Below are 26,085 nucleotides of genomic sequence, written 5' to 3'. Positions count from 1 at the left end.
CCTGCAGCTCTTGATTGAGAGAGATGTGATAGGGATGGAACCTATGTTAATGGAGAATCTGTAGGACACTTGCCTGACTCATGCCACTTTCTCATACAACTGCACAGGAGATAACAATCAAATCACCTCCAACAGCAGCAAGAACATTAATATCCCCCTCTTCTGTCATCTCTTGTTTCCTTCTGCTACACTGTCTAGGTGTTACAGTACCATTTTCATGTAACTAGTTGGAGAGGTTAATAAATAACCACCAAGATGGTTCACGTCTATTGGGATGTCTTGCCATAAACACCATACAAAAACAAACCGCACTCTTCCTACACTCTCCATATACCATGAGCATGTCAGTTTTTTCTGCATTGCTAAATTCCATCATTCATTCACAACTTACTACTTGGACTGTCACAGACTAACTGACTAGCAAGTCACAATACACTCAGGGAACATAAAAGCACACTGTAAACAAACATAACAACAGCTAGCAACCATGCAGGTTGAATGGCACAAACAGGTGTCAGTGTGGAAACTTTTCAAAATATGAAATCTCATAAATAATTCGCACTAGAATCCTGCATCAAACGTCACTGACATTCTAATTTAACCTACTTTTAGCTTGTTAATGTCGATAGGCAATGTTCCATTTAAAAAAGTGTATATTTGCACAAAAAGTATGCTTTCTAAGTGTTATTATAAACTGTTTGTTGGCTAACAATATGAGCCCCTGATTACCAATACATTCTATGAAAACCGCACATCAATAGCACTTTCCATTTCTGCAGTACCTGCAGTGCAAGTTTTAGGCGATTCATCCTGTATAATAGGTTGTGAAGCTACATAATTAAAAAGGAAGAAGATTAGTCCAGTAGCATACACTGATTTTCTTTTCTAATTATCACACGAAATATCTATACTGATACACTTAATTAAAATTTTGTGGATGGCATTTTGCTGTACATTAACTTTTCCTTGACTATGTTCTCCAGTCAAGCACCAAAGGGAGGTGGAGTTGTTTAATTTGCAGTTTTGCAAATTTGTAGTACACTTTGTGTGTTGGAAACTGTTTGTAACAGATAAAATGAAAACTATTTTTAAATTTCTGCTATTCACTGAGTTTAAGTTGGAGTCATTCACTTTTCATAACAGGTAACACAGTTTAATTGTTTTAAAACTATTGTCTGCAGAGAATTCTGTATGTAGGAACTAACCTGCACTCTGTCATCTCTTCATCTACTCCAAAACTTAAGGCATGATCATCCTGTTACTATTTCTTTTCTTCTTTATTAATTTGCTACTTTGCACAGTCATTTCTGTTCCTGGCTGCTTTCAGATTTGTTTCATAATTCGGTTGTTATTAGCATGTTCTGTTTTTCACTGACATCCCAATATTATTTTTCTATCTTCTTTTCCCACAGTTAACATTTTACTTCTTTCCCTCACTCTTATTTAATTTCTGATGTGTACCTCTTATATGTTGTTACTTATACTACTTTTGTCTTTACTGCTATATTTATAACTTCTACTACTATTTTTAATTATTTTTGTAATCTTTTATCATTTCATCTGTAGCCCCTTATATTGTTTATTGTTATAGTCTGCGACTGCCTTGTACCACTTACTGTGGTGATCTTCCGTTTAGAACAGCCTCTTTAAACTTTTTGTTGCAGTGGTGTTCTATTTGTGTCTAAGCTACATCATTCATGCAATCATTTTGTTGACTGGCATCTATATCTAACACAGTCAACACTCGTTTCTTTTTTAATCTTATTTTCTTTTCACTTGAATATCCTCTTTTGTGCAAATTCAGATCATAGCAATATCTCAGATTCTCTACCGGCATATTTTTTGCATGAATCTTCATGGATTGCAGCACTCTTTCTCAGTGATGACAAACACAAAAAAGTTACATATACTGGGTATATTATCTTGAGGAAACAAAGTGACTATCTTGGAATTCTTTGTTGTGTATTCCAGCTTCTACTCATGCAAGTGGTATAGCTTTACCAGTTTTGACTTATAAGCAAGTCATCAATCAATGATTGGAATCCATCACATAGTACCTCATCAAATGAAATGGTCCAGAGAGGAGAGCACATCTCCAGATCTATTCAGCTGATCAGTTACTATGTAACAAACATCATCTGATGATGACTTGATAAAAAGTCAAAATCAGTAATGATACCACTTGTGTTGCATAAGACTGAACTATGTAATTAAAAAAAAAAAAAAATAGAAAATAATTGAAATTAAGCTTCCATCTTACAGTGGATGATAAATGCTCCATCAAATTTCATCAGTTCAATGTAAATCACTATTGTAAACTACACAGTGAAAATAAGTTTATTTCCCCTATAGCTTCAATAATATCCTCTTTCTAGCAGTAAAACAAATTTTATACTAATATATTAGTTTCTCCTCCCTACCAGCCCCAATCTCTCTCTCTCTCTCTCTCTCTCTCTCTCTCTCTCTCTCTCTCTCTCTCTCTCTCTCTCTCTCTCACACACACACACACACACACACACACACACACACACACACACACACACACACGTTTTAATAGACCTGAATTGACAGAATATCGAAAGACATGTGAGAAAGATGTGACTGACCATATAAATACACTAGCCTCTTTGTTACATTAGAACAAAACAAAATATGACAAGAACTGATAAGTGATATCACTTACAAATTTACATGAGCATATGTCTGCAGCTTACCTGAGTATTTTCCCTGACTCTGATGACACCTGGCTCAGTGAACACAGGTGGTTTGTTATTAACATCTAGAACAGTGATATTTACAACAACCTTTGTAAAAAGCTGATCATTTCCAATACCGCCATCTAGTGCCAAAACCTCTAGATTATAAACAGAAGTTTTAGGGTCCGTACGGTCAGGATCTAAACTTGCACCATGAGCCACACTGATCACGCCAGTATCAGCGTCTATTATAAATTTGTCTTCAGCTCCACTTTGAATTCTGTAGACCACAGCATTGTTTGGTGAAGATCCATCTCCATCAACAGCCTTTACCTTCAAAACAAAATTTGTGCCACCTTATGATTTCATTCACATATTGTTCTTTATAGAGTTGACACAAATATAAAGAAAGTGATTTCAAACCAATTAATTTAAATAGAGTGCTGACCAAAATATAAACAAATATACAGGTCAGTCACATTAGTGTGACCATCAACATCAATGTGCAATAACCACTCACAGATGGCATGTGTCAACACTAGCCGTGTAGTGTATATAAAGGACGTCAGGGGTGGGGAGGATACAGAAAATCGTGCAGTCATATGGAAATGGAGATATTTATCTGATTTTGAAAAGGGCATGATCATTTGCTTTCAGGCCTAGGTTGAGGGCATTTTTGAAACAATCAAGTTGGTAAATTGTTCATGTGCTGCCGTGGTTAAAGTATACTTGGATGGTAAAATGATGCTATATGAAATCTGCACTGAGGCAGCTGTGGTGCACCACGGGCCATAGATGATGGGTGAACAGCAGCCATAGAGATGCGTATGAGTGAATAGATGTGCAACTGTTGAGCAACTGACTGCCCAGATGCACCCAGGGGCTACCAAAAATGTCTCCTCAATGATCATTCAGCAAACATTGCTACATATGGGCCTCCACAGCTGGTGTCTGGTTCATGCACTTGTGCTGACTGTTGTTCGTTGATGACAAAGGCTGCAGTTTGCATCCCAATACCACAACTGAACATCCACAGAGTGGCAGCAGCTATACTTTTAAGATGAATTACGTTTTATGCTCCATAGGACAGATGGCCATTGGCGTGTACAGTGTGAAGCATCTGAAAGCAAACAAAGAAGGAACATTACGGTCTGGAGAATGTTTTGTGGCATTCCATTGGTAACCTCATCATTCTAGAAGGTAGACTGGATCAACACAAGTATGCATCTATCCTTGGGGACCGTGGGCATCCCTACATGCAGCTTGTTTATATTCTGCACTATGCATCTAAAAGCAGGACAATGCAACATATCACACTGCTCTTAGTGCACATGCGCAGTTCGAAGAGCCCCATAATGAGTTTACCGTACTGCCAACAAGCTGCCCAGATGTAAACCAAATCGAGAATCTGTGGGGCTACCTTCATTGGGCCGTTCGCACCATGGGTCCTCAAGTGAGAAATCTGGCCATGGCACTAGAGTCAGCATTGCCCCACATACCTGTTGATACTCTCTGGAACCTCACCAATTCTCTTCCTGCACATGTCATAGCAATCCACGCTGCTAAAGGGGTTATTCAGGCTTTTGACAGGTGGTCATGCTCATGCTACTGAACAGTGTACAATGTACTATATCAGGGGTAGAAACAGTGTCTTCAGTAAGAGCACTGAAAGCAGAATATAATGTTATCAGTTGCTCATACATATCACAGCCTTTGCCCTTCTTATCTAAACAATAGAACTCTGACTGGATTATTTAAATGTACAACATCTGTATGCATGGCATCAGAACAATCAAAGAAACCCTTCCACATGCCATATAAAAATTACCTACTTATTCTGGAGAATTGAGAATATTAGACCCCAATTATTTCAGAGGACACTACTTGTCATTGCAGATTTGACAAATTGAATGTTAATATAGTGTTAGTTAACTGCAGGACCATCCAAAGAAAGATTCCAGAACTAATTTAATTGAAAAATCCTAATAATGACCACTAGTATGTCAGTGGTGGCAGCATGTCTAAAGCTATAAATAATATAAATATGGTAACCATCTAGTCACATTAGACCAGATTTCAAATGTGAAATACTTTGGGTGATGGTAAGTATAAAGATGGATCATGAATGAGTGCTTTTATAGATCATTCTGCTTCAAGAGCTATAGTGACAGAACATTTTAAGGAAAACTTGGAGAAGTTCATTAGCAACTGCCCTGATAAAGTAAATGGTTTAGGAGTAAAGGGGAGAAATTCATTTGTAAACAGTTTAGGAGTAAAAGAGACCACTCACCAAATAGTAGAATCATAGAGCAAACGCACACACACACACACACACACACACACACACACACAGCTACATTCTGCCAGATGAAAACACAATGCCTGCAGTTTGGTAGGTGGACTGGGGTGATTGGTAGTGTTGTGTGGTTTGGATAAAGAGATGGGAAATGGGAGTAGGGGTTGGGGGGGGGGGGGGGGGGGGCGTAGGTGGCAGCTTAAGAGAGAGGCAACTAGTGTGTGGGAGGGGGAAGCAGCAGATGTACAGGATAGGCATGTGACACACAGACACCAGAGTGGATGCACAGTGACAATTACATGAAGACAACCTGGAGGTGGATAGAGGAAGAGGAGATTTTTGGGTAGAGTGTGTGGGAGCAGTGGATTAGTGAAGACTGAGGCCAGAAGGATTACAGAAGCAAAGGATCTAGTGCAAGATGCAGGGGGATCCAGATGGCATGCGTTGCGAATCGAACACTGAACACGAGCATGTTGTGTTCAATGGCTTTTTCTACCACTGGATGGTCAACTTTGTTCTTGGCCGTAGTTTGGCAGTGGCCATACAGTCTGTTGGACAGCTTGTTGGTGGTCATGCTCGCATAAAATACTGTGCAGAAATTGTGGTAGAGCTGGTATATGATACGGCTGCTTTCACAGTTGACCCTGTCTCTGATGGTATAAGATAAGCCTATGAAAGACTGGAGTAGGATGTGATGGATTGGTGAATTGGACAGGTCTTGCAATTGTGTCTTCTAAACATATAGGACCCCTGCGGTAAGGGTTTGGGGTTGGGAGTGTGAGTAACACAGAGACAGATCAGGATGTGGTATATGTTGGATGAGTGGCAGAATATTACTTTAGGTCCTGTTTGAAAGCTGGAGAGTTCTCCTTCTTTCTGTGTGCTTCTAGATGACTCAATGCTCCTAGTAATCAGAGAGTGGTCTCCTTTACTCCTATATTATTTCATGATTGTGTTATAATATTAAGGTAAGATTTCGAATTTGCAGCTATAGCCAGTGGGATTTGACTGATTGGGGTGGTGGTATCAACAGAGAACTGTGTGATACTGTTCTACCTGCCTTGTCCAAAAATTAGCTTGAGAAGTCAATCTGAGAAATGACTCATTAAACACCATGGATCTCCTAGTTACAAGAATGCCTGAACTTTTCAATTCAGTTAAAACACAGCAGAGGAAAGACTTACTAGTTGCCAACTCCTACTCCATTGGCGAAATTTTTAATAGAAACAAATGATGTATTGTATTTATTCATACTATTAGTATTGTTATTTCAGCTTAAAAAAAATCGACATGTTCCACATCCACGAGGATCTCCTCAGCACTGATCTATGGAACGAAAAACTAATCTAATCTGGGTGAAGCCATGGGTTTTACGATGTCACGATAAAAGCATTCAACAAAACTTGTTACGTGAGCTTACAGTGGAAGACGTAAAGTCGTACATCAATTACTTAAGAATGGATGAGCATACATCTCTGTATATGCTCAATGAAGTGTATCCTCATATCACAAAGCACAATATTCACTTAAGAACTGCTACATCTTCAGAAGACAGGCTCACTGTAACACTTTGATTCCTTGCCACAGGAGAGGGTTATGTTAGGTTAGGTCAGGTCAGGTCTCCAATCTTCTTAATCTATTTTTGTGTTCAGGGTGCCTCACGTTGTAAAGCGCCTCATCAGCTTCAGACATCTCTATTAATTTTGTAGTTGTCGGCACACACCAATTGTATTTACTGGCAATGGTTATAAAAACACTACAGATGACAGAACGCTGCAGCGATGCTAGCGCTCCATGTGGTAACATGTCACATTGCAGTGAACAGAAGACAAGTGATTTCTTTGATCAAATATACAGCAAGGTCCTAGATTTGATCAAATATTGGACGACATTTGACAAAGTCCCTATTACACTATCAAATATCTTTGACAAAGATATTGGAAAAAGAAATTTGATAGTGTAATACCGGCCTTAGGTATGTGCCAAACAAAACTGCAGGGATGCAAAAGACTCCACAAAACTGAATAAAGTCAAAATTAGTCAAAGTAAATCTTTGCTTGCTGAATTCAAAATATTTGAACATAAAATTTTGTCTGCATATCTGACAGAAAAATGTAAGAATTTTGGTGTTAAGTAAACAAACAGATCAAAGCAGTTGTCTATGGACCATACGGACACTAATGTGGGGATAGCATAGTGAACACCAGAACACTAAATTAAGTTTTCCAAAACTGAATTTAGTTGATCGGTGGACATTGTCAAGGAACAGTTCCTCCAATACTTTTCAGTAGTATCTAATTACCAATTCAAAAAAAAAAAAAGAAAAAAAAAGAAAAAAAAAATTGTCATAATCTTGGATGAGCATCTGAACTGGGAAGAACAAACTGTTGCAGCATGCAGGAAATCTCTCTCCTGCCTACATGCAATTCAAAAATACTTGCCATAATGGAATGAAAGTAAGCAAAGTGTTCCATATTTTTAATTTTCATGCCACCCATGTCTGACAATATCAACATTACAAATAATGATTTATTTAGTCATCTAAGTGCTATGTATCTCTTAAGTGAATATGTTACCCCACTGTAATCACCAAACGAAATTAGGACTGTCAGATTCTTCTACTTCCACATCCTCATACTGGAGTATATGCTTGGCAGAAGTCTCTTAAAGCATCTTAACTGCTTATAATGAGTCTTTCCAAAGCTTTCTAACAATGAATTGGGTACAGACTTTTCACTCATGTCCACAGAATATTTATTAGCACCCATTTTCTAAAACTGCATTTGACTTGCTGTTTATGGCAATATATTTTCATCTACAAAGTAAACAAACTTAGCATCTAGCAATCTAGGGAATGACAAGTTTAATAAACACAAGCATGATTAAAAAACCTAATATGTAATCTTGAGAGACACCGCACATCATTACTTCCCAATAAAGTGACAACGGACAGCTTAATTCATGTGTGTTTCATATTAACATACTTTGTTTCCAGTTAGAAAGATTTGACTTCAACCATTTTTCAGCAGTGCTTGTGACACTGTGATATTCTAACTTTAACATATGGTATGATTCACAAAGTGAAATGTGCATCAAGATTCAGATTTCTTTCAGTACCTTTAAAATAGAGGTTCCTCCTAGTGTATCTTCAGGGATAGATCTCTTGTAATGTGGATGTTCAAATTGAGGAGCAAAATCATTGACATCTTGCACATAAATTATGACACCCACTTCACTCGAAAGACTTGGGTGCCCTCGATCTTCTGCTTTCACGATCACATTCATTGTTCTGACATTAATTCCTGTAAGGCCATCAGTGGAGAGATGTTCAAAGTCAACAGGAAAACGTGGTTGCAGAAGACCATGTTTTGGGTGTATAGTAAAATTTTCATATCCACTGATAATGCTGTAATTTATGTCACTGTTGTTTGTTCCTGAAACAGATAAATGAAAATGAAATCATCATTTCAAAAAGCAACATATGAAATAGTTTTCATTGCAAATTATTTGATTCTCCTTTGTATTTTAAGTCTGTGTAGTCATTACTGATGTCTTTTATAATCAAGAAGCAATGAAGTTGTAATTATACTCATTTGTAAATCTATAATCTATAATCACTTGTAATTATACTATATGGGCGAACTATCAATAAATAATTACTTTTTATTGCCTCACTAAAAATGTACAACTTCATTTTCTTAAGTGCACTGTCAGTGGTTTATCAATGTACCATTTTCTGGGTTCCTCAGGTTGGTAGAAAATGCAGATCACACATGCCTACAAAAAGGGTAGCTAAAGAGATTCACAAAACTACCATCAGGTATCCTTTGAGTCTTATGACATATTTTTACCTCGAAAGTAATGAGGGTGTCTCAAACAGAATGACCTCCTGTACACTAACCAGCATGGATTCGTCACTCATCAATTATGTGAAACCCAACTTGCACTTTATATGACATCCTGAAAGCCACACAACAAGGCACTCAGGTAGACACAGTATTTATTGACTTCTGGACAACATTTGACTCAATTCCACACTTTTATTTATCATCAAAAGTATGATTTATGGGTTAATAAGTGAAATTTGTGACTGGATTGAGGAATTCTGAGTAGGCAGGATGCAACATATTATCTTGGCTGAAGAGTCATTGACAGATGTGGAAGTAACTTTGGGTGTGCTCCAGGGAGGAGTGTTGTATATTAATGACCTTGCAGACAATATTGATAATGTGCATTTACCTGTAATACATACAAATATTCATTCAGATCTAGAATGAAATTTTCGCTCTGCTGTGGAGTCTGCACTGATATAAAACTTCCTGGTAGATTAAAACCGTCTGCCAGACCAAGACTTGAACTCGGATCTTTGCCTTTCGAGGGCAAATGCTCTACCTAAAGAGCTGCCCAAGCATGACTTGCAACCCATTGCATAGCTTCAGTTTTATCAGTACCTTGTCTCCTACCCTCAAAACTGCACAGTAGCTCTCCCACAAACCTTGCAGAACTAGCAATCCTGGAAGAGTGCAAGGATAGCAGGAGAGCTTCTGTGAAGTTTGGAAGGTAGGAGACAAGGTACTGGCAGCACTGAAGCAGTGAGGGCCTATGATCAATCATGCTTGGGTAGCTCTTTCAGTAGAGCATTTGCCTATGAAAGGAAAAGGTCCTGAGCTTGATTCTCAGTCTGGCACACAGTTTTAATCTGCCAGGAAGTTTCATTCATTCAGATATTTGTAAGATTTCAATGTAGTGCAATGATTGGCAACTTGCTTTAAAAATCCAGAAATGTAAAGTTGTGTGCTTCACATAATAAGAAACCTAGGATCCTACTGCCAGCACAAGTCACAGTGGGAAATGGTCAGCTCATACAAATAATTGGTCATTACAGTTTGTAGGTAGCGTCCATTTCATATGGGACTAACAGGATATTAAATGTTTATGAAGATGGGCAGCACAAAGGCTCTCAGATTTGTTTGACAAGTGGGACACTGTCACAGAGATGATGAAGAAACTGAAATGGCAGATGCTTGAAGAGAGATGCAAACTATGCCATGAATAACTACTTACAAAGTTTCAAGAACCAACTTTAAATGACATATCTATGAATATATTACAGTCCCCCTACTATGGACCAGGAAGATAAGATTAGACTAACTGCAGCAAGTACAGAGGCATTTAAGCAATGATTCTATTTGTGCACCATAATGAAATGAAGTGGGGATAAGCCTCAATAATTGGTACATTGAGAAGTATTCTCTGCCATGTACTTCACTGTGGTTTGCAGAGTATGGGTGTTGACTGAGGTGTAGGATCGGAAATGGGGAATTGTATTTTGCATCTCTGTAGCTATCAGGCTTATTGTTGTCAACCCTATTTCTTTGGTTTTATCCATCTCTTTACAGACATGGTTAGATGTTTGCAATTTTATTCATTTAAATAATTTTCTTTAACAAGACAATTTTGTATTTACAGTCACATCTACAATACGCCATGTATTTTTTTACAGTTTCAATAATTAGAAAATTACAAATTCGAGACATCAAATAAATATATCACTGACAACATGCTCAGAAAGCAGAAATATGATGTACCTGAAGAAGCAGCTTTCAAAACAATGTAATTAAAATTTATTTTCTCTTTGTAATTATACATATAACATGCATACATTTATGAGTTACCATTTGATAACTTAATAAAAAAGCCTCATCAAAAAAGGATGTGAAAATGTGCCCTTCTCCCACCTAGATTTACACTATGTGATCAAAAGCCTACTGTCTTGCACACTTAGTATCTATCATTCTAAAAATATGGAACATACAAAACGTGATAAAAGAGAAATGGCAATTTTTGTTGTTGTTAAACCCAATATAGCCCTCTCAGACATAATACAATTGTGCCAGCACTTTTTCCAATCTTGGAAGCACTTCTAGAATTCACTTTTCATTATGGTGTTGAGTTCCTTCTGCAATTCTGTTTTTATCTCATCAGTTATGGCAAAACAACATCCTTTCAATGTTCTCTTTAGCCTTGGAAATAGAAAGAAGTTGCAGGGGGGCATGCCCAGTGAATACAGTGGCTGAGGCAACATAGTGGTTTTGTTTTTTGCCAAAAAATCATGAACAACCATGGGGTGTGAGCAGGAGCTTCATTGTGATGCAATTTACACAGGTAGTTTTGCCACAATTCAAGATGTTTTCTTCAGACTGTACAACCATAAGTCAGGAACTCATGATGTGCTATCCCATTGTAATCAAAGAAAACAGTGAGATGAACCATCACATCTGATCAAACTTGTCAAATTGTTTCTTGGTCTTGGCTCTTTGCAGACAGTTTCCATTGGGACAATTGGGCTTTGGTTTCCACATAATACCTGTATACTCATGTTTCGTCACCTGTTATAACCTTCATTAGAAGTTCTGGAATGTTGTCAACTTCAATTGTTTTTGGTTGAAACTCAACAATTTTGGAACAAACTTTGGTGCTACACATTTCATGCCCAAAAAGTCACTGGAAAAACACACATCAACAACCTCTCTTTTGGTGATTTTTCAGAACCATTTTCTTTACTTCTTCCACATTGTAGATTTGCTAAAATCCACAGTCAACATTTAGAATGTGGTGCTGCACTGTGTTCCATTTTTTTAAGCAAAATTTAATGCAACTTCTTTGATCCACCTTTTCCAAAAGATGAACTCTGAACCTTTTCAACTGTCAACGATAAACTAAGTATTCAAAACAGTTGAAAATGCAATCATACATCAGGAACACGTGTAGCAACAAGGAAAAAATGGAAACTCGATGTATTAAGACTGCAAAATTAAAAAAATTTCCATTAGTTTTTGATCACACCTTGTCTAAATAATAGCATATAACTTCTATATTTGCAATAAGTGTTGTATTTCATCTTCAGAAATATGTTTCCACTAAGGTTTTATACACTGGAGGTAGAATTTAGTTCTATTTTTCTTAAAACATGGTGAATAGTAGTTGCACGTTTTCAGACATCTTGATCTGTCAAATAACTGAACCAGTTCATTCATAAGATATTACATGAGACTCAGAGCAGATTTGTGAGTAATCTAGGACCCTAAATGTGATGGACCCTCTCCAAATCAATATATGAAGACACACACACACACACACACACACACACACACACGAACAAAAGTAACAAGATTTTTTCTCTGGTGGTTGGTAGAACATTAGTTCCAAATTCTCCCATTAGGTGCCTTCACTGGACAGTTTTCCTAGTAGAACTGTTATGGAAACGTTACTGTGGTTGGTGTGGCTGTTTCTGTAAGTGCTGTTTCATGTATTCAGCGATTTTTAAATGGCCGGCATTAAATACCAACACGCTAACATCAGGTTCTGTTTCCTGTTAGTGAAATCAGAAGCCAAAACTGTTTCAGAACATCAGGTGGCTTTTGGGGAGGAAGCTTTGAACCAGGCAAGGGTTTACAAATGGATTTCTCATTTTAAAAGTGGTCAAATGTCAATTGAAGATGAATCATGACTGGGACATCCATCAACCTCCAGACCATATGAAAACATTGAAAATATCCATGTTGTAAGCTTGTATAATTATCAAAGAACAAGCAATGAATTGGCAGTAATGACTGGAATACCCTGGAGTTCATGCCAATGAATTCTGACTGAAGATGAAACATGTTGCACCAAAATTCGTTCCACATGTCTTATCTGACAAACAACATTTGAGCGAGTTCTGGGAACTGAAAGAACAGTCAGAAATTGATTTAGATTTTCAGACAAAAGTGATTATGGGTGATAAAATTGTGGTGTTATGGATATGGCCCAGAAACCAAACAACAGCACAGTCAGTGGAGGATTCCTTTATCACCAAGAGCAAACAAAGCAAGTTGGTTTGTTTTCTTGACATCAAGGACATCATCCACAATGAATTCAACCTCCAGACTACCACAGCCAACCTACATTATTACCGTGAAGTGCTAATACAATTATGTGAAGCAGTGAGGAAAAAATGACCCACCTTATGGCAATCAGGAGATTGGCTTTTGCACCATGACAATGTTGTTTTACAGACAGCATTGAGTGTCAGGCAGTTTTTGGCCAAAAACCAAAAGGCAATAGTTTTTCATCCCCACTACTCACTGGACCTGGTTCCCTGTGACTTTTTTTGTTCCCAAAAATGAAAAGAAACCTAAAAGGGAAGAGGCACTAAACAGGGTAAATTCAGATCAGTTTAAAAACTGTTTCCACCACTAGAAAAAAGTTATAACAAGTGTATAACGTCTGATGGACACCAGTTTAAAGGCGTTTTAGCTCTGAAAATGTTCTGTCAAATGCACAAGGTTTTGTACAACACCTCTCATTATTTTTGGATCCCCACCCTCTCCCATACAGTGGTAGTTGCTTTTTTGACAGAATAATTATCATGCTGATACAGGAAGGTCAAATGTAAAAACTGTTTCTAGAGTTTGAGAAGTAACCATGTCTCTAGGACACATTGTCTCAACTTTTTATTGAGTAAAAACAATAGCATGTGTCCAAACCAGGCAAAGTAATCCTAGTCCACCATACCAGCTCCACTGAATTTCAGTTTTCATGGCTTTTTCAGATAAACACTATTTCCCAATCATACATTAGGTCAACATACAGCCAACTGAGTGCTACAATATTCACTGTACCATAAATATCATCTTTCAGAGCACAATGAAAGTGCTTTCTGTATCATTTTAATCTATTTTGCATATCATTTTTTTATTGGAGTTTCAAGGCAGTAGCACTACCATGAAAATTAAGGTCTGCCATATTTGATACTGATTACAGTATGACCTGCATTAGCTGAGCAAGATGTTTGATGATTGTTCTGTGCAATAAGATTTAGAGTTTGACAGTCCCTACTGCTTCAGTAGACCTATGAGAATAGCAATGGGTTTATTATTTCCATGATTTTTCTACTTTATAATAACAGCAGTAATAGAGATATGGGGCACATATGACTCATGAGAAATCTCTTGGAGAGAATGAACATACTTATGGACCCCTGTGATCGTGTTCATGTTGACTCACATGATGCTCTCTGTTGACTTATTGAAGTAGAAAGTAATCTATGATGTTGATGCACTAAGCATGCATTTATGTACTTTCAGAGGTGTAACTTAACATTCATACCATTTTCAGTAGGGTCTCTAGAGACTTCTAATGACATCATGTATCTTTCAATGCTTTGAGAGAGCTGCTGGCTTAACTTGAGCTGCCTCCCCATGCACCATAGACCTTGTCAAGTTGGGATGGCTTGTGTGCCTCAACAATATCGATAGGTGTACTGCAGATGCAGCCTCAATGGAGGGGTATCTATGTAGAGACAAGACAAACATGTGGTTCCTGAGGAGGGACAGCAGACTTTTCAGTAGATGCAGGGGTGACAGTCTGAATGATTGACTGATCTGGCCTTGTAACATTCGCCACCAGAATCATGCTGCACTGTAACCGTGAATGGCAGAAAGCAAAGGAAAACTACAGCCTCTTTTTCATATAGGGCAAGCAGGTCTACTTTATCCTCTTGGATAAAATGTTCCTGAATAAAGTGGTCTCCCGTTCAGATCTCTATGCAGGGACTACTCAGGAGAATGTTATCTTCAGGAGAAACAAAGCTGGCATTCTATAATTTGGCTTGTGAAATGTAGAATGCTTAATTGAGTAGGTAAGTTAGAAAATTAAAAAAGGGAAATCATAACATTATGAAGAGGATAAACTGCTCTCACCACATAGCGAAGATGTTCAGTCACAGATAGGCACAACAATGAGAAGGTCAAACAAGTAAGCTTCCAGCCAGAGACTGTGGTCATGTGTTTGTGTGACTTGCGTTTGCTTGAGTGAGTGAGTGAGTGTGAGTGTGTGTGTGTGTGTGTGTGTGTGTGTGTGTGTGTGTGTGTGTGTGTGTATGTTGTCTAATTCAGATAAACAGCACAGTGAATATATTATCATTGCTAAGATACATATTAAGCCAACACACATGACAGTAGTACAAATTCCTACATCAACTAGTTCCACAGATGATGATGAGATTGAAAAAATGTATGATGAGATAACTGATATTATTCAGATAGTTAAGGGACACAAAAATTTATTTGTGATGGGGAACTGAATTCAATAGCAGATAGAGAAAGAAAAGTAGTCTTGAGGGAAGAATGGAAGATGAAACTGCCTGTTGGAATTTTGCACAAAGCATAATTTGATCATCACTAACACTAGATTTAAGAATCATGTGTACAGACATGGAAGAGACCTGGAGATACTGGACAATATGAGGTGTGTTTTTTAAGTAAATACCATTTTGAAATTTAAAAAAAAAGACATGCTTAGATATCTCAATAATTTTATTTTTACGTGAAAGCCTGTACCTTAATCTATGCACTGACGCCATTACAGTCTGATTCTTCCTTGTTTACGTTGTGTACCGAGTGTTTAAGATGCCTCCAATAATAGTGAGTCCCGCCGACTGTGAAGAATGGGCTGTTATAAGATTTCTTAGTGCTAAAGGCCTAAAAGCAATCAATATTCATTGTGAGATCTGTGCAGTTTATGGAGAAAACATTATGAGCGATGGAATGGTAAGAAAGTGGGTGAGAGCATATAAGATGGCCGCACAAATGTGCATGATGAACAACGGAGTGGGTGTCCTTCGGTCGTTAATGAAAGTTTGGTGCAGGAAGTGGACAATAAGGTGAGAGAAAACAGACACTTTACAATTTCCTCCTTGCAGGATGACTTTCCTAATATTTCTCATAGTGTTTTGTATGGCATTGTGACCGAGCACTTGAATTACCGAAAATTGTGCGCACGTTGGGTACTGAAAATGTTGACAGATGTGCACAAAACCAAAGGTTTAGACAGTGTATTGACTTTCCTTGAGTGGTACCACAACACTGGTGATGATTTCTTAAGCCAAATTGTTACGGGCAATGAAACATGGGTGGCCTACGTTACACCAGAATCAAAGCAACAGTCCATGGAAGTTGAGCAAGGGTATCAATTTGCTGCAAGAAAATGCCCGTCTGCATGTGGTGAATCAGACCAAAGATCTCATCACATCTTTTCAATGGGAAACTCTAGATCATCCTCCGTACAGCTCCAATCTTGCACCCAGTGACTACCATCTGTTCCTGCACTTGAAGAAACACCTGGGTGGTCAGTGTCTTCAAGACGATGATGAAGTCAAAACAGTGGTGATGTAGTGGTTAACAAGTCAGGTGGAGACTTCTATGAGAAGGGTATTCAAAAACTGGTATAACGTTATGACAAGTGCCTCAATATTGACAGAAATTATGTAGAAAAGTAGATTAAGGTACAGGCTTTCATGTAAAAATAAAATTATTGAGATATCTTAGCACGTCTTTTTTAATTTCAAAATGGTACTTACTTAAAAAACACGCCTAGTATAATGGCAAGAAAGTGATTTCAGAACCATGTTTTAAAGTATTCCCTGGGGTAGATGTGGACTCAGTTCACAATTTATTGGTTATGAACTGTAAATTAAAACTGAAGAAACTGCAAAAAGGTAGCAAATTAAGTATTTGGTACTTGGATATGTTCAAAGAACAAGGAGTTGTTGAGAGTTTCCAAGGAAAGCAACAGGCAACAATTGACTGAAACTGAGGAAAGGAATACAGTAATAGATGAATGGGTAGCTTTGAGGGATGAAATAGTGAAGGCAGCAGAGGATCGAATAGATGAAAAGACAAGGCCCTGCATAAATCCTTGGCTATTATGGGGGCTACTGAATGTAACTGATGAAGAAGAAAATACAAACGTCTAAAAATGAGATTGACAAAAAGTGCAAAATGGCCAAGCAGGAATGGCTATAGGATAAATGTAAATTTATAGAAACATGTATAACTAGGAGAAATATAGATACCACATACAGGAAAACTGAAGAGATCTTTGGAGTATATAGAGCAGCTTCTTGCACATCAAGAGCTCAGATGAAAAACCAGAACCAAGTAAAGAAGGGAAAGCTCAAAGGTTGAAGGAGTATAGAGAGAGGTTAGACAAGGGAAACAGACTTGAAGACAAGAGGAAGTGTATGAGGGTGAGATGGGATACTGTGAGAAGAATCTGACAGTGCACTAAAAGGCCTAAACTGAAACAAGGCCCCAGGTGTGGCTTACATTCCGTCAGAACTATTGATATCCTTAGGATAGCCAGCCAAGACCAAACTATTCTATCTGGTGCACAATATGTACAAGAGAGGGGAAATACTCTGATTTAAAGAAGGATGTAATAATTCGAAATTATGAATATGAAAATAAGAATGCAGGTAAGTTTGTGTGAACAGCACAGTGAATACATTACCATAGCCAAGATACACATGAAGGCAATACACACTACCATAGAACACATTTGTATACCATCTAGGTGCTAACAGGTGTGAATATTACCAAACTATCAGTTTAATAAGTCATGATTGCAAAATGGTAGCATGAATTTTTTACAGAAGAAAGCTGATCTTGGGGAAGATTGGTTTGGGTTCTGAAAAAATGACTGGCACTAAGACTTGTCTTAGAAAGGTAGAGTTGGAAAGACAAACCTACATTTATAGCATTTGTAGACTTCAAGAAAGCTTTTAATGGTGTCGAATGGAATACGCTCTTTGAAATTCTAAAGGTATCAGGGGTAAAATGTCGGGCATGAAAGGTTATAAACAACTTGTACCGAAACCAAACAGCAGTTATAAGAGTCGAAGGGCATGAAAGGGAAACACCAGTTGTGAAGGGAATGACACAGGTTGTAGCCTACCCCTGACATTATACAGTCTGTATATCAAGAAAAGGAAACCAAAGAAAAATTTGGAAAAGGAATTATAGTTCAGGGAGAAGAAATGAAAACTTTAATGTTTGATGACTGTCAGAGACAGTAAAGACTTTGGAAGAGCAGTTTAATGGAATGGACAGTGTCTGTAATGGAGAATGTAAGTTGAATATCAACAAATGCAAAACAAAGATGAGGGAATGTGGTAGAATTAAATCAGATGATGCTGAGAGAATTAAATTAGGAAATGAGACAACAGAAATAGTAGATAAGTTTTGCTCTTTGGACAGTAAAATACTGATGATGACTGAAGTACAAGGATATAAAATGTAGACTAGCAATGTCCAGAATAGCATTCCTGAAGAAGAGAAATTTGTTAGTACCAAATATAGACTTAAATGTTGAGAAGTCCTTTCTGAAGGCATTGGTCTGGAGTGTAGCCTTGCACAGAACTGAAATGCAGAGTATAAGCTGTTCACATAAGAAGAGAATAGAAGCTTTAGAAAAAAAATGGAAATGAGTGTACAGCATTGTGGGCTGGGAGTCCCCCATTCAGTTCGGCTGCCGAGGGCAAGTACTTATTGCATTTGGCGCCACATTGGGCGACTTGTGCGTCAGAGATGGGGATGAAATGATGAGGAGGACAACATAACACCTAGTCCCTGAGCGGAGAAAATCTCCTGCCCCAGCCGGGAATCAAACCCAGGCCCCTTGGTGTGGCATTCTGCTGTGCTGACCACTCAGATAATGGGGGCAGACTAGAAGCTTTAGAATTGTGGTGCTATAGACGAATGCTAATAATAAGACAGGAAGACTGGATTATCAGTGAAGATGTATTGAATCAAACTGGGAAGAAAAGAAATCTGTGACACAACTTCACTAAAAGGAGGGGTTGGTTGATAGGGCATATTATGAGGCATCAAGGAATTATCAGTTTGGTATTGGAAGGGGGAGGGGAAGTGTCAGTTTTGTATTGGAAGGGGGGATTAAACATTGTAGAAAGAGAGACCAAGAGATGAATAATACAGCAAATCCAAATAGACGTAGCAGTAATTATTTGAAGATGCAGTGGCTTGCACAAGATATCAAACCAGTCTTCAGACTGAAGACCATCTGCTCTGCTGTAGAGAGAGAATAATATATCAAAAAACAAAGATGATGTGACTTACCAAACGAAAGCGCTGGCACGTCGATAGACACACAAACAAACACAAACATACTCACAAAATTCGAGCTTTCGCAACAAACTGTTGCCTCATCAGGAAAGAGGGAAGGAGAGGGAAAGACGAAAGGATGTGGGTTCTAAGGGAGAGGGTAAGGAGTCATTCCAATCCCGGGAGCGGAAAGACTTACCTTAGGGGGAAAAAAGGACGGGTATACACTCGCACACACACACACATCCATCCACACATATACAGACATAAGCAGACATATTTAAATATGTGTGCGAGTGTATACCCGTCCTTTTTTCCCCCTAAGGTAAGTCTTTCCGCTCCCGGGATTGGAATGACTCCTTACCCTCTCCCTTAAAACCCACATCCTTTCGTCTTTCCCTCTCCTTCCCTCTTTCCTGATGAGGCAACAGTTTGTTGCGAAAGCTTGAATTTTGTGTGTATGTTTGTGTTTGTTTGTGTGCCTGTCAACCTGCCAGCACTTTCATTTGGTAAGTCACATCATCTTTGTTTTTAGATGGATATGTGTGTGTGTGTGAGTGTATACCCGTCCTGTTTTCCCCCTAAGGTAAGTCTTCCCTCTCCTTCCCTCTTTCCTGATGAAGCAACCGTTGATTGCGAAAGCTAGAATTTTGTGTGTATGTTTGTGTTTGTTTGTGTGCTATCGACCTGGAAACATTCCACGTGGGAAAAATATATCTAAAAACAAAGATGATGTGACTTACCAAACAAAAGCGCTGGCCAGCGCTTTTATTTGGCAAGTCACATCATGCAGTCTTCATCTATCATCTGTGTATGTCATGTGATTAACAATAATAAAGAAATCATAAGCATGACATAAAAGCAATTATGCAATGTTATTGTGACTTTTCTAAATGCATACACATCACATACTGAAAGTGTGCGATTACAGAGATTTTGTCTTACGGTTCATATTTTTTGGGGGAAGACTTAAGTTACATTACCCTATCTTCGGAATCAATCAATAACTTGTTGCATATTTTCTAACAGATTTAAATATGCTGTAGTAACACACATCTATAAAGCCAAGTATAACTACAGATGTATTTTACTACTTCTAGTCTTTTCAAAAATGTTTGAGAAAGTGGCCTATCATAGAATACTGATCATAACGTATTAACTGCCTCTCAGTTCAGCTTTAGTATAAGATCTACTGCATGTCCAATTGATTATTTATTAGTGGGTGTTATTTCTGACATGTCATATAATACTAGGAAAAAAAATTATGGATGGATGAATGATGGCTAAAGAAAAAATAATTTTCAACAGAGGGGACATGTGGAATTGATACAGCGTAATCATGACACAAGAGAATAGAACTGTTACTTAAAAAATCAGAATACTGTGGTTCACTATTTTGTTCTTCACACATTCACCACTGTGATTACTCCATCCACCATCTCTCAATATCAGTGGGAAAAAATGGATCTATACATCTACATCTATACTCTGTAAACCACCGTGAGGTGCATGGCAGAAGGTATATCCCATTGTACCAGTTATTAGGGTTTCTTTCAGTTCCATTCACATATGGAGTGTGGGAAGAATGAATGTTTGAATGCCTCTGTGCATGCAGAATTATTCTTATCTTATCTTCAAGATCTTTGTGAGTGATAGATAGGGGATTGTAGTATACTGCTAGAGTAATCATTTAAAGCTGGTTCTTGAAAGTTTGTTAACAGGCTTTCTTGGGATAAAACTATTTGTCCTCAAGAGTCTGCCATTTCAGTTTCTTCAGTATTTTGTAACACTTTCTCATGGATTAAGCAAACCAGGGACCATTCATGCTTCCCTTCTCTGCATACGGTTAATATCCTCTGTTATTCCTATCTCTGTTAGTCCCACACACTTGAGCAATATTATAGGATGGATCACATGAGTGATTTGTAAGCAATCTCTTTTGTAGACTGATTGCACTTCCCCAGTATTTTACCAATAAACTGAAGTCTACCACCTTCTTTACCAATGAACCTATGTGATCATGCCATTTCATAACCCTACAAAGTGTTACACTCAGGTATTTGCCCAAGTTGACTAGGTTAGATTAGATTAGATTAGATTAATACTAGTTCCATGGATCATGAATACGATATTTCGTAATGATGTGGAATGAGTCGAATTTTCCAATACGTGACATAATTAGGTTAATTTAACAACATAGTTAAGTTAATATAACAACTTTATTTTTTTTGTGTTTTTTTATTTTTATTTTTTTATTTTTTAATATTTTTTTTCTTAATTTATATCTAAAAATTCCTCTATGGAGTAGAAGGAGTTGTCATTCAGAAATTCTTTTAATTTCTTCTTAAATACTTGTTGGTTATCTGTCAGACTTTTGATACTATTTGGTAAGTGACCAAAGACTTTAGTGCCAGTATAATTCACCCCTTTCTGTGCCAAAGTTAGATTTAATCTTGAATAGTGAAGATCGTCCTTTCTCCTAGTATTGTAGTTATGCACACTGCTATTACTTTTGAATTGGGTTTGGTTGTTAATAACAAATTTCATAAGAGAGTATATATACTGAGAAGCTACTGTGAATATCCCTAGATCCTTAAATAAATGTCTGCAGGATGATCTTGGGTGGACTCCAGCTATTATTCTGATTACACGCTTCTGTGCAATAAATACTTTATTCCTCAGTGATGAATTACCCCAAAATATGATGCCATATGAAAGCAATGAGTGAAAATAGGCGTAGTAAGCTAATTTACTAAGATGTTTATCACCAAAATTTGCAGTGACCCTTATTGCATACGTAGCTGAACTCAAACGTTTCAGCAGATCATCAATGTGTTTCTTCCAATTTAATCTCTCATCAATGGACATACCTAAAAATTTGGAATATTCTACCTTAGCTATATGCTTCTGATTAAGGTCTATATTTATTAATGGCGTCATACCATTCACTGTACGGAACTGTATGTACTGTGTCTTATCAAAATTCAGTGAGAGTCCGTTTACAAGGAACCACTTAGTAATTTTCTGAAAGACAGTATTGACAATTTCATCCGTTAATTCTTGTTTCTCAGGTGTGATTACTATACTTGTATCATCAGCAAAGAGAACTAACTTTGCTTCTTCATGAATATAGAATGGCAAGTCATTAATATATAATAAGAACAACAAAGGACCCAAGACTGACCCTTGTGGAACCCCATTCTTGATAGTTCCCCAGTTTGAGGAATGTGCTGATCTTTGCATGTTACGAGAACTACTTATTTCAACTTTCTGCACTCTTCCAGTTAGGTACGAATTAAACCATTTGTGCACTGTCCCACTCATGCCACAATACTTGAGCTTGTCTAGCAGAATTTCATGATTTACACAATCAAAAGCCTTTGAGAGATCACAAAAAATCCCAATGGGAGGTGTTCGGTTATTCATATCATTCAAAATTTGACTGGTGAAAGCATATATGGCATTTTCTGTTGAAAAACCTTTCTGGAAACCAAACTGACATTTTGTTAGTACTTCATTTTTACAGATATGTGAAGCTACTCTTGAATACATTACTTTCTCAAGAATTTTGGATAAAGCTGTTAGAAGGGAGATTGGACGGTAATTGTTGACATCAGATCTATCCCCCTTTTTATGCAAAGGTATAACAATAGCATATTTCAGTCTATCAGGGAAAATGCCCTGTTCCAGAGAGCTATTACACAGGTGGCTGAGAATCTTACTTATCTGTTGAGAACACTGATTCCAACAGTGACTTACTGATATTATAGTCATAGGATAGTACCTTTTTTCATTTTGTGAAGTGCAAAATTTTACATTTCAGAACATTTAGAGTAAGCTGCCAATATCTGCACCATGTTGAGAAATTTTATCAAGATCTCAGTGAATCTTATGCATCTTATCTCAGATAGTACTTCATTATATATACATGCATCATCTACAAAAAGCCTGATTTTACTATTAATACTGTCTGCAGTGCCATAGATATGCAATGCAACTTCTATATCTGTCGATAACTCTCCATCTGAGACAACTTGCTTTGTCCTCCCTACCAAAAAGTCCTCAATTCAGTCACAAATTTCAACTGATACCCCATATGAAACTTCCTGGCAGATTAAAACTGTGTACCGGACTGAGACTCGAACTCGGGAGAGAGCTTCTGTAAAGTTTGGAAGGTAGGAGACGAGGTACTGGCAGAAGTAAAGCTGTGTGGACGGGGCATGAATTGAGCTTGGGTAGCTCAGTTGGTAGAGCACTTGCCCGCGAAAGGCAAAGGTCCCGAGTTCGAGTCTCGGTCCAGCACACAGTTTTAACCTGCCAGGAAGTTTCATATCAGCGCACACTCCACTGCAGAGTGAAAATCTCATTCTGGATACCCCATATGACTGTGCTTTTGACAGTACTGAGTATAATGCTTTTTGGAAATCAAGAAATTCTGCATCTACCTGGTTGCCTTGATCCAAAGCTTTCAGTATGCCATGTGAGAAAAGCGCGAGTTAGGTCTCACATGATTGAAGTTTTTGAAATCCAAACTCATTGCCATTGAGGAGGTTATTCTGTTCAAGATGCCTCATTACATTTTAAGATTCTACAACAAAGTGGTGTCAAGGATACTGGACAGTAGTTTTTTGGATCACTGCTACTACCCTTCTTGTTGACAGGTGTGACCTGTGCCTTTTTCCAAGAGTTGGACATGATTTTTTGGTCAAGGGAACTGCAATAGATTATAGTCAGAATTCAGTATAGAATCTGATATTAACATTCCATTGGTATTCCACTGGCTTTGTTCAATTTTAATGATTTCAGCTGTTTCTGAACACCACTGACACTAACACTTATTTCATTAATATTTTCAGTGGTACGATGATTACATTGGGGCAATTCTCCTGTGTATTCCTTTGTATAGGAACATTTGAAAACAGAGTGAAGCATTTCAGCTTTTGCTTTGCTACCCTCAGTTTCAGTTCCTGTCTCATTCGACACGGACTGGACACTAACTTTGGTGCCACTAACAGCCTTTACATATGACCAGTATATCTTTGGGTTCTGTGAAAGGTCACTTGAGAATATTCTGATATGATAGTCATTGAAGGCATCACGCATTGCTCTCTTGACAGCCAAATGCATTTCATTCATCATATTTCTATCTGTAGCCCTATGCTTTGTTTTACACCTATTATGCAGTAATTCTATTTCTTTAGAAGTTTCTTTACAGTGACTATATACGATGGAGGTTTCATCCCATTATAAACTGTTCTGCTGAGTACATATCTACACAGTGCATGGTCAACTGATCTTTTAAACTTGAGCCAGAGTTCTGCAACATGCTCCTGCTCCATGCTGAAAATTTCAAGTTCCTCATCTTGTTCTAGTTGTCCTTTGTACTTTGGTAATCATTGTTGCCACAACTGTGTCACAGTCACTGATACTAGTTTCAATGTGGATATCCTAAAGAGATCAGGTTGTCTGTTGCCATTAGATCCAATAATTTCCATCGTGAGTAGGGTTCCTAACCATCTGTTTTAGGTAGTTTTCAGAGGAGGTATTTAGCAAAGTTTCACAAGATGTCTTATTATACTCACCACTAACAAAACTGTAATTTCCCCAATTAATTGTTGGATGATTATAAAAAGTCTCCACAGTATGATTAGGGAACTTATGTACAAGTGAACCGAGGTTCTCTCTAAACTTTTTGGTTACCTCAGGAGATGAGTCTGGGGGGGGGGGGGGTGATAGAAGGATCCAGTTATCATTTTAGGCTCACTTCTGGTACTGAGTCTTGCCCAAACAATCTCACATGCAGCTTCAGTTTCTATCTCAGTGGATCTGAGTTTCTCACCTATTGCGGTGGATACATCACCTCCATTTTTCATTTGCCTATCCTTTCAAAATATAACTCAATGTTCCCCAAAAATTTCACTGTTATCAACTTCAGTTTTGCACCAGCTTTCTGTATTGTATCTAGTATTATGTGAACTTCACTACTTTTCAGGAACACCTCAAACTCTGGCACTTTGTTGTGAATGCTTTGGCAATTAACCACCAAGATCCAACAGTTCACTACTACGATTTTAATACTCTCACCTATAGGGGGAGCAGGGGGGGGGGGCATCCCTTTAGATCTTACACTAATACTTCAAAGTCTCTTATAGCTGTTATTATCTGTACTGGAAGGAGAGTTGCCTAATCTAAAAAATCCTTGTGTGCACCCTAAACGCAGCCAGCTACCTAAGTAACAGCCTCTGATATGTAGTGCACACCTGACCTATTTAGGCGGACCCTACAGTTCTCAGCCCTTTGATGCAAGTTCAGGAAGTCACAGCCTAGCTTATCACAGATCCTTTGAAGTCTCTGGTTCAGTCCTTCCACTTGACTCAGCGCTAGAGGGCCACAATCAGTTCTGGGGACAATTCTGCAAATTCTGAACTTTGTTGAAACTGCATGTGCAAGGCTGTTCTTCTCAACTTTCTCTGCCAGTCACTGGAACGACCCAACAATGACCTCAGAGCCCAGATCATGGGCATCCCTTGTTCCAATATCTGCCTCAATCTGCAGTTGATTGCACCACGTTCCCAAAATGGCCGCCGGAATAGCTTCTTCAACATGTTGAATGAGGCTTCCAGGCATACACACTGAATGCACCTGGAGTCCTTTTCTGTCTCTTGTTGCCATTTCCCTAAGGGTTACCATCATTCACCATACATTTGAACTGCCAACCCTTTTGCATTTGCCTCCTCCTGACACTGGACAAAAGAGGTTTCCCCAAAGCAGATGAAGTAAGTCCCAATGGCTCAGTTGCAGTTTTAGTAAAAGACAGCACCTCTAATTTGTTCGTTAGCAGGATCGGTACAACACCCTGAATCCTCCCTGTACAGTACACCTGAAACTCCATTGACATGCTACTCGCAGTCAAGTGGAAGATAGATCCTGTACTTTCTGTTCTACACTCCTGGAAATTGAAATAAGAACACCGTGAATTCATTGTCCCAGGAAGGGGAAACTTTATTGACACATTCCTGGGGTCAGATACATCACATGATCACACTGACAGAACCACAGGCACATAGACACAGGCAACAGAGCATGCACAATGTCGGCACTAGTACAGTGTATATCCACCTTTCGCAGCAATGCAGGCTGCTATTCTCCC

The 26,085-nt window shown here is 38.2% G+C and overlaps 1 protein-coding gene across 1 annotated transcript in view; it reads right to left on the bottom strand.

Moving 5' to 3' along the window:
- LOC124794990 (cadherin-23) overlaps positions 1 to 26,085 on the bottom strand; it is a 479,297-nt gene that overhangs the window by 145,802 nt on the left and 307,410 nt on the right. Inside the window, exons 15-16 of the mRNA XM_047258737.1 lie at positions 8,110 to 8,426; positions 2,715 to 3,029 (exon numbers count right to left, since the gene is read on the bottom strand). Of these exons, the coding sequence (XP_047114693.1) occupies positions 2,715 to 3,029; positions 8,110 to 8,426 (632 nt within the window). The remainder of the gene's footprint in view (positions 1 to 2,714; positions 3,030 to 8,109; positions 8,427 to 26,085) is intronic.

This window comes from Schistocerca piceifrons, chromosome 4 (assembly GCF_021461385.2).
Source record: "Schistocerca piceifrons isolate TAMUIC-IGC-003096 chromosome 4, iqSchPice1.1, whole genome shotgun sequence".
NCBI classification, from domain to species: domain Eukaryota; kingdom Metazoa; phylum Arthropoda; class Insecta; order Orthoptera; family Acrididae; genus Schistocerca; species Schistocerca piceifrons.
The sequence above is the reverse complement of the archived record's forward strand: the minus strand, read 5'-3'. Positions and strand labels throughout refer to the sequence as shown.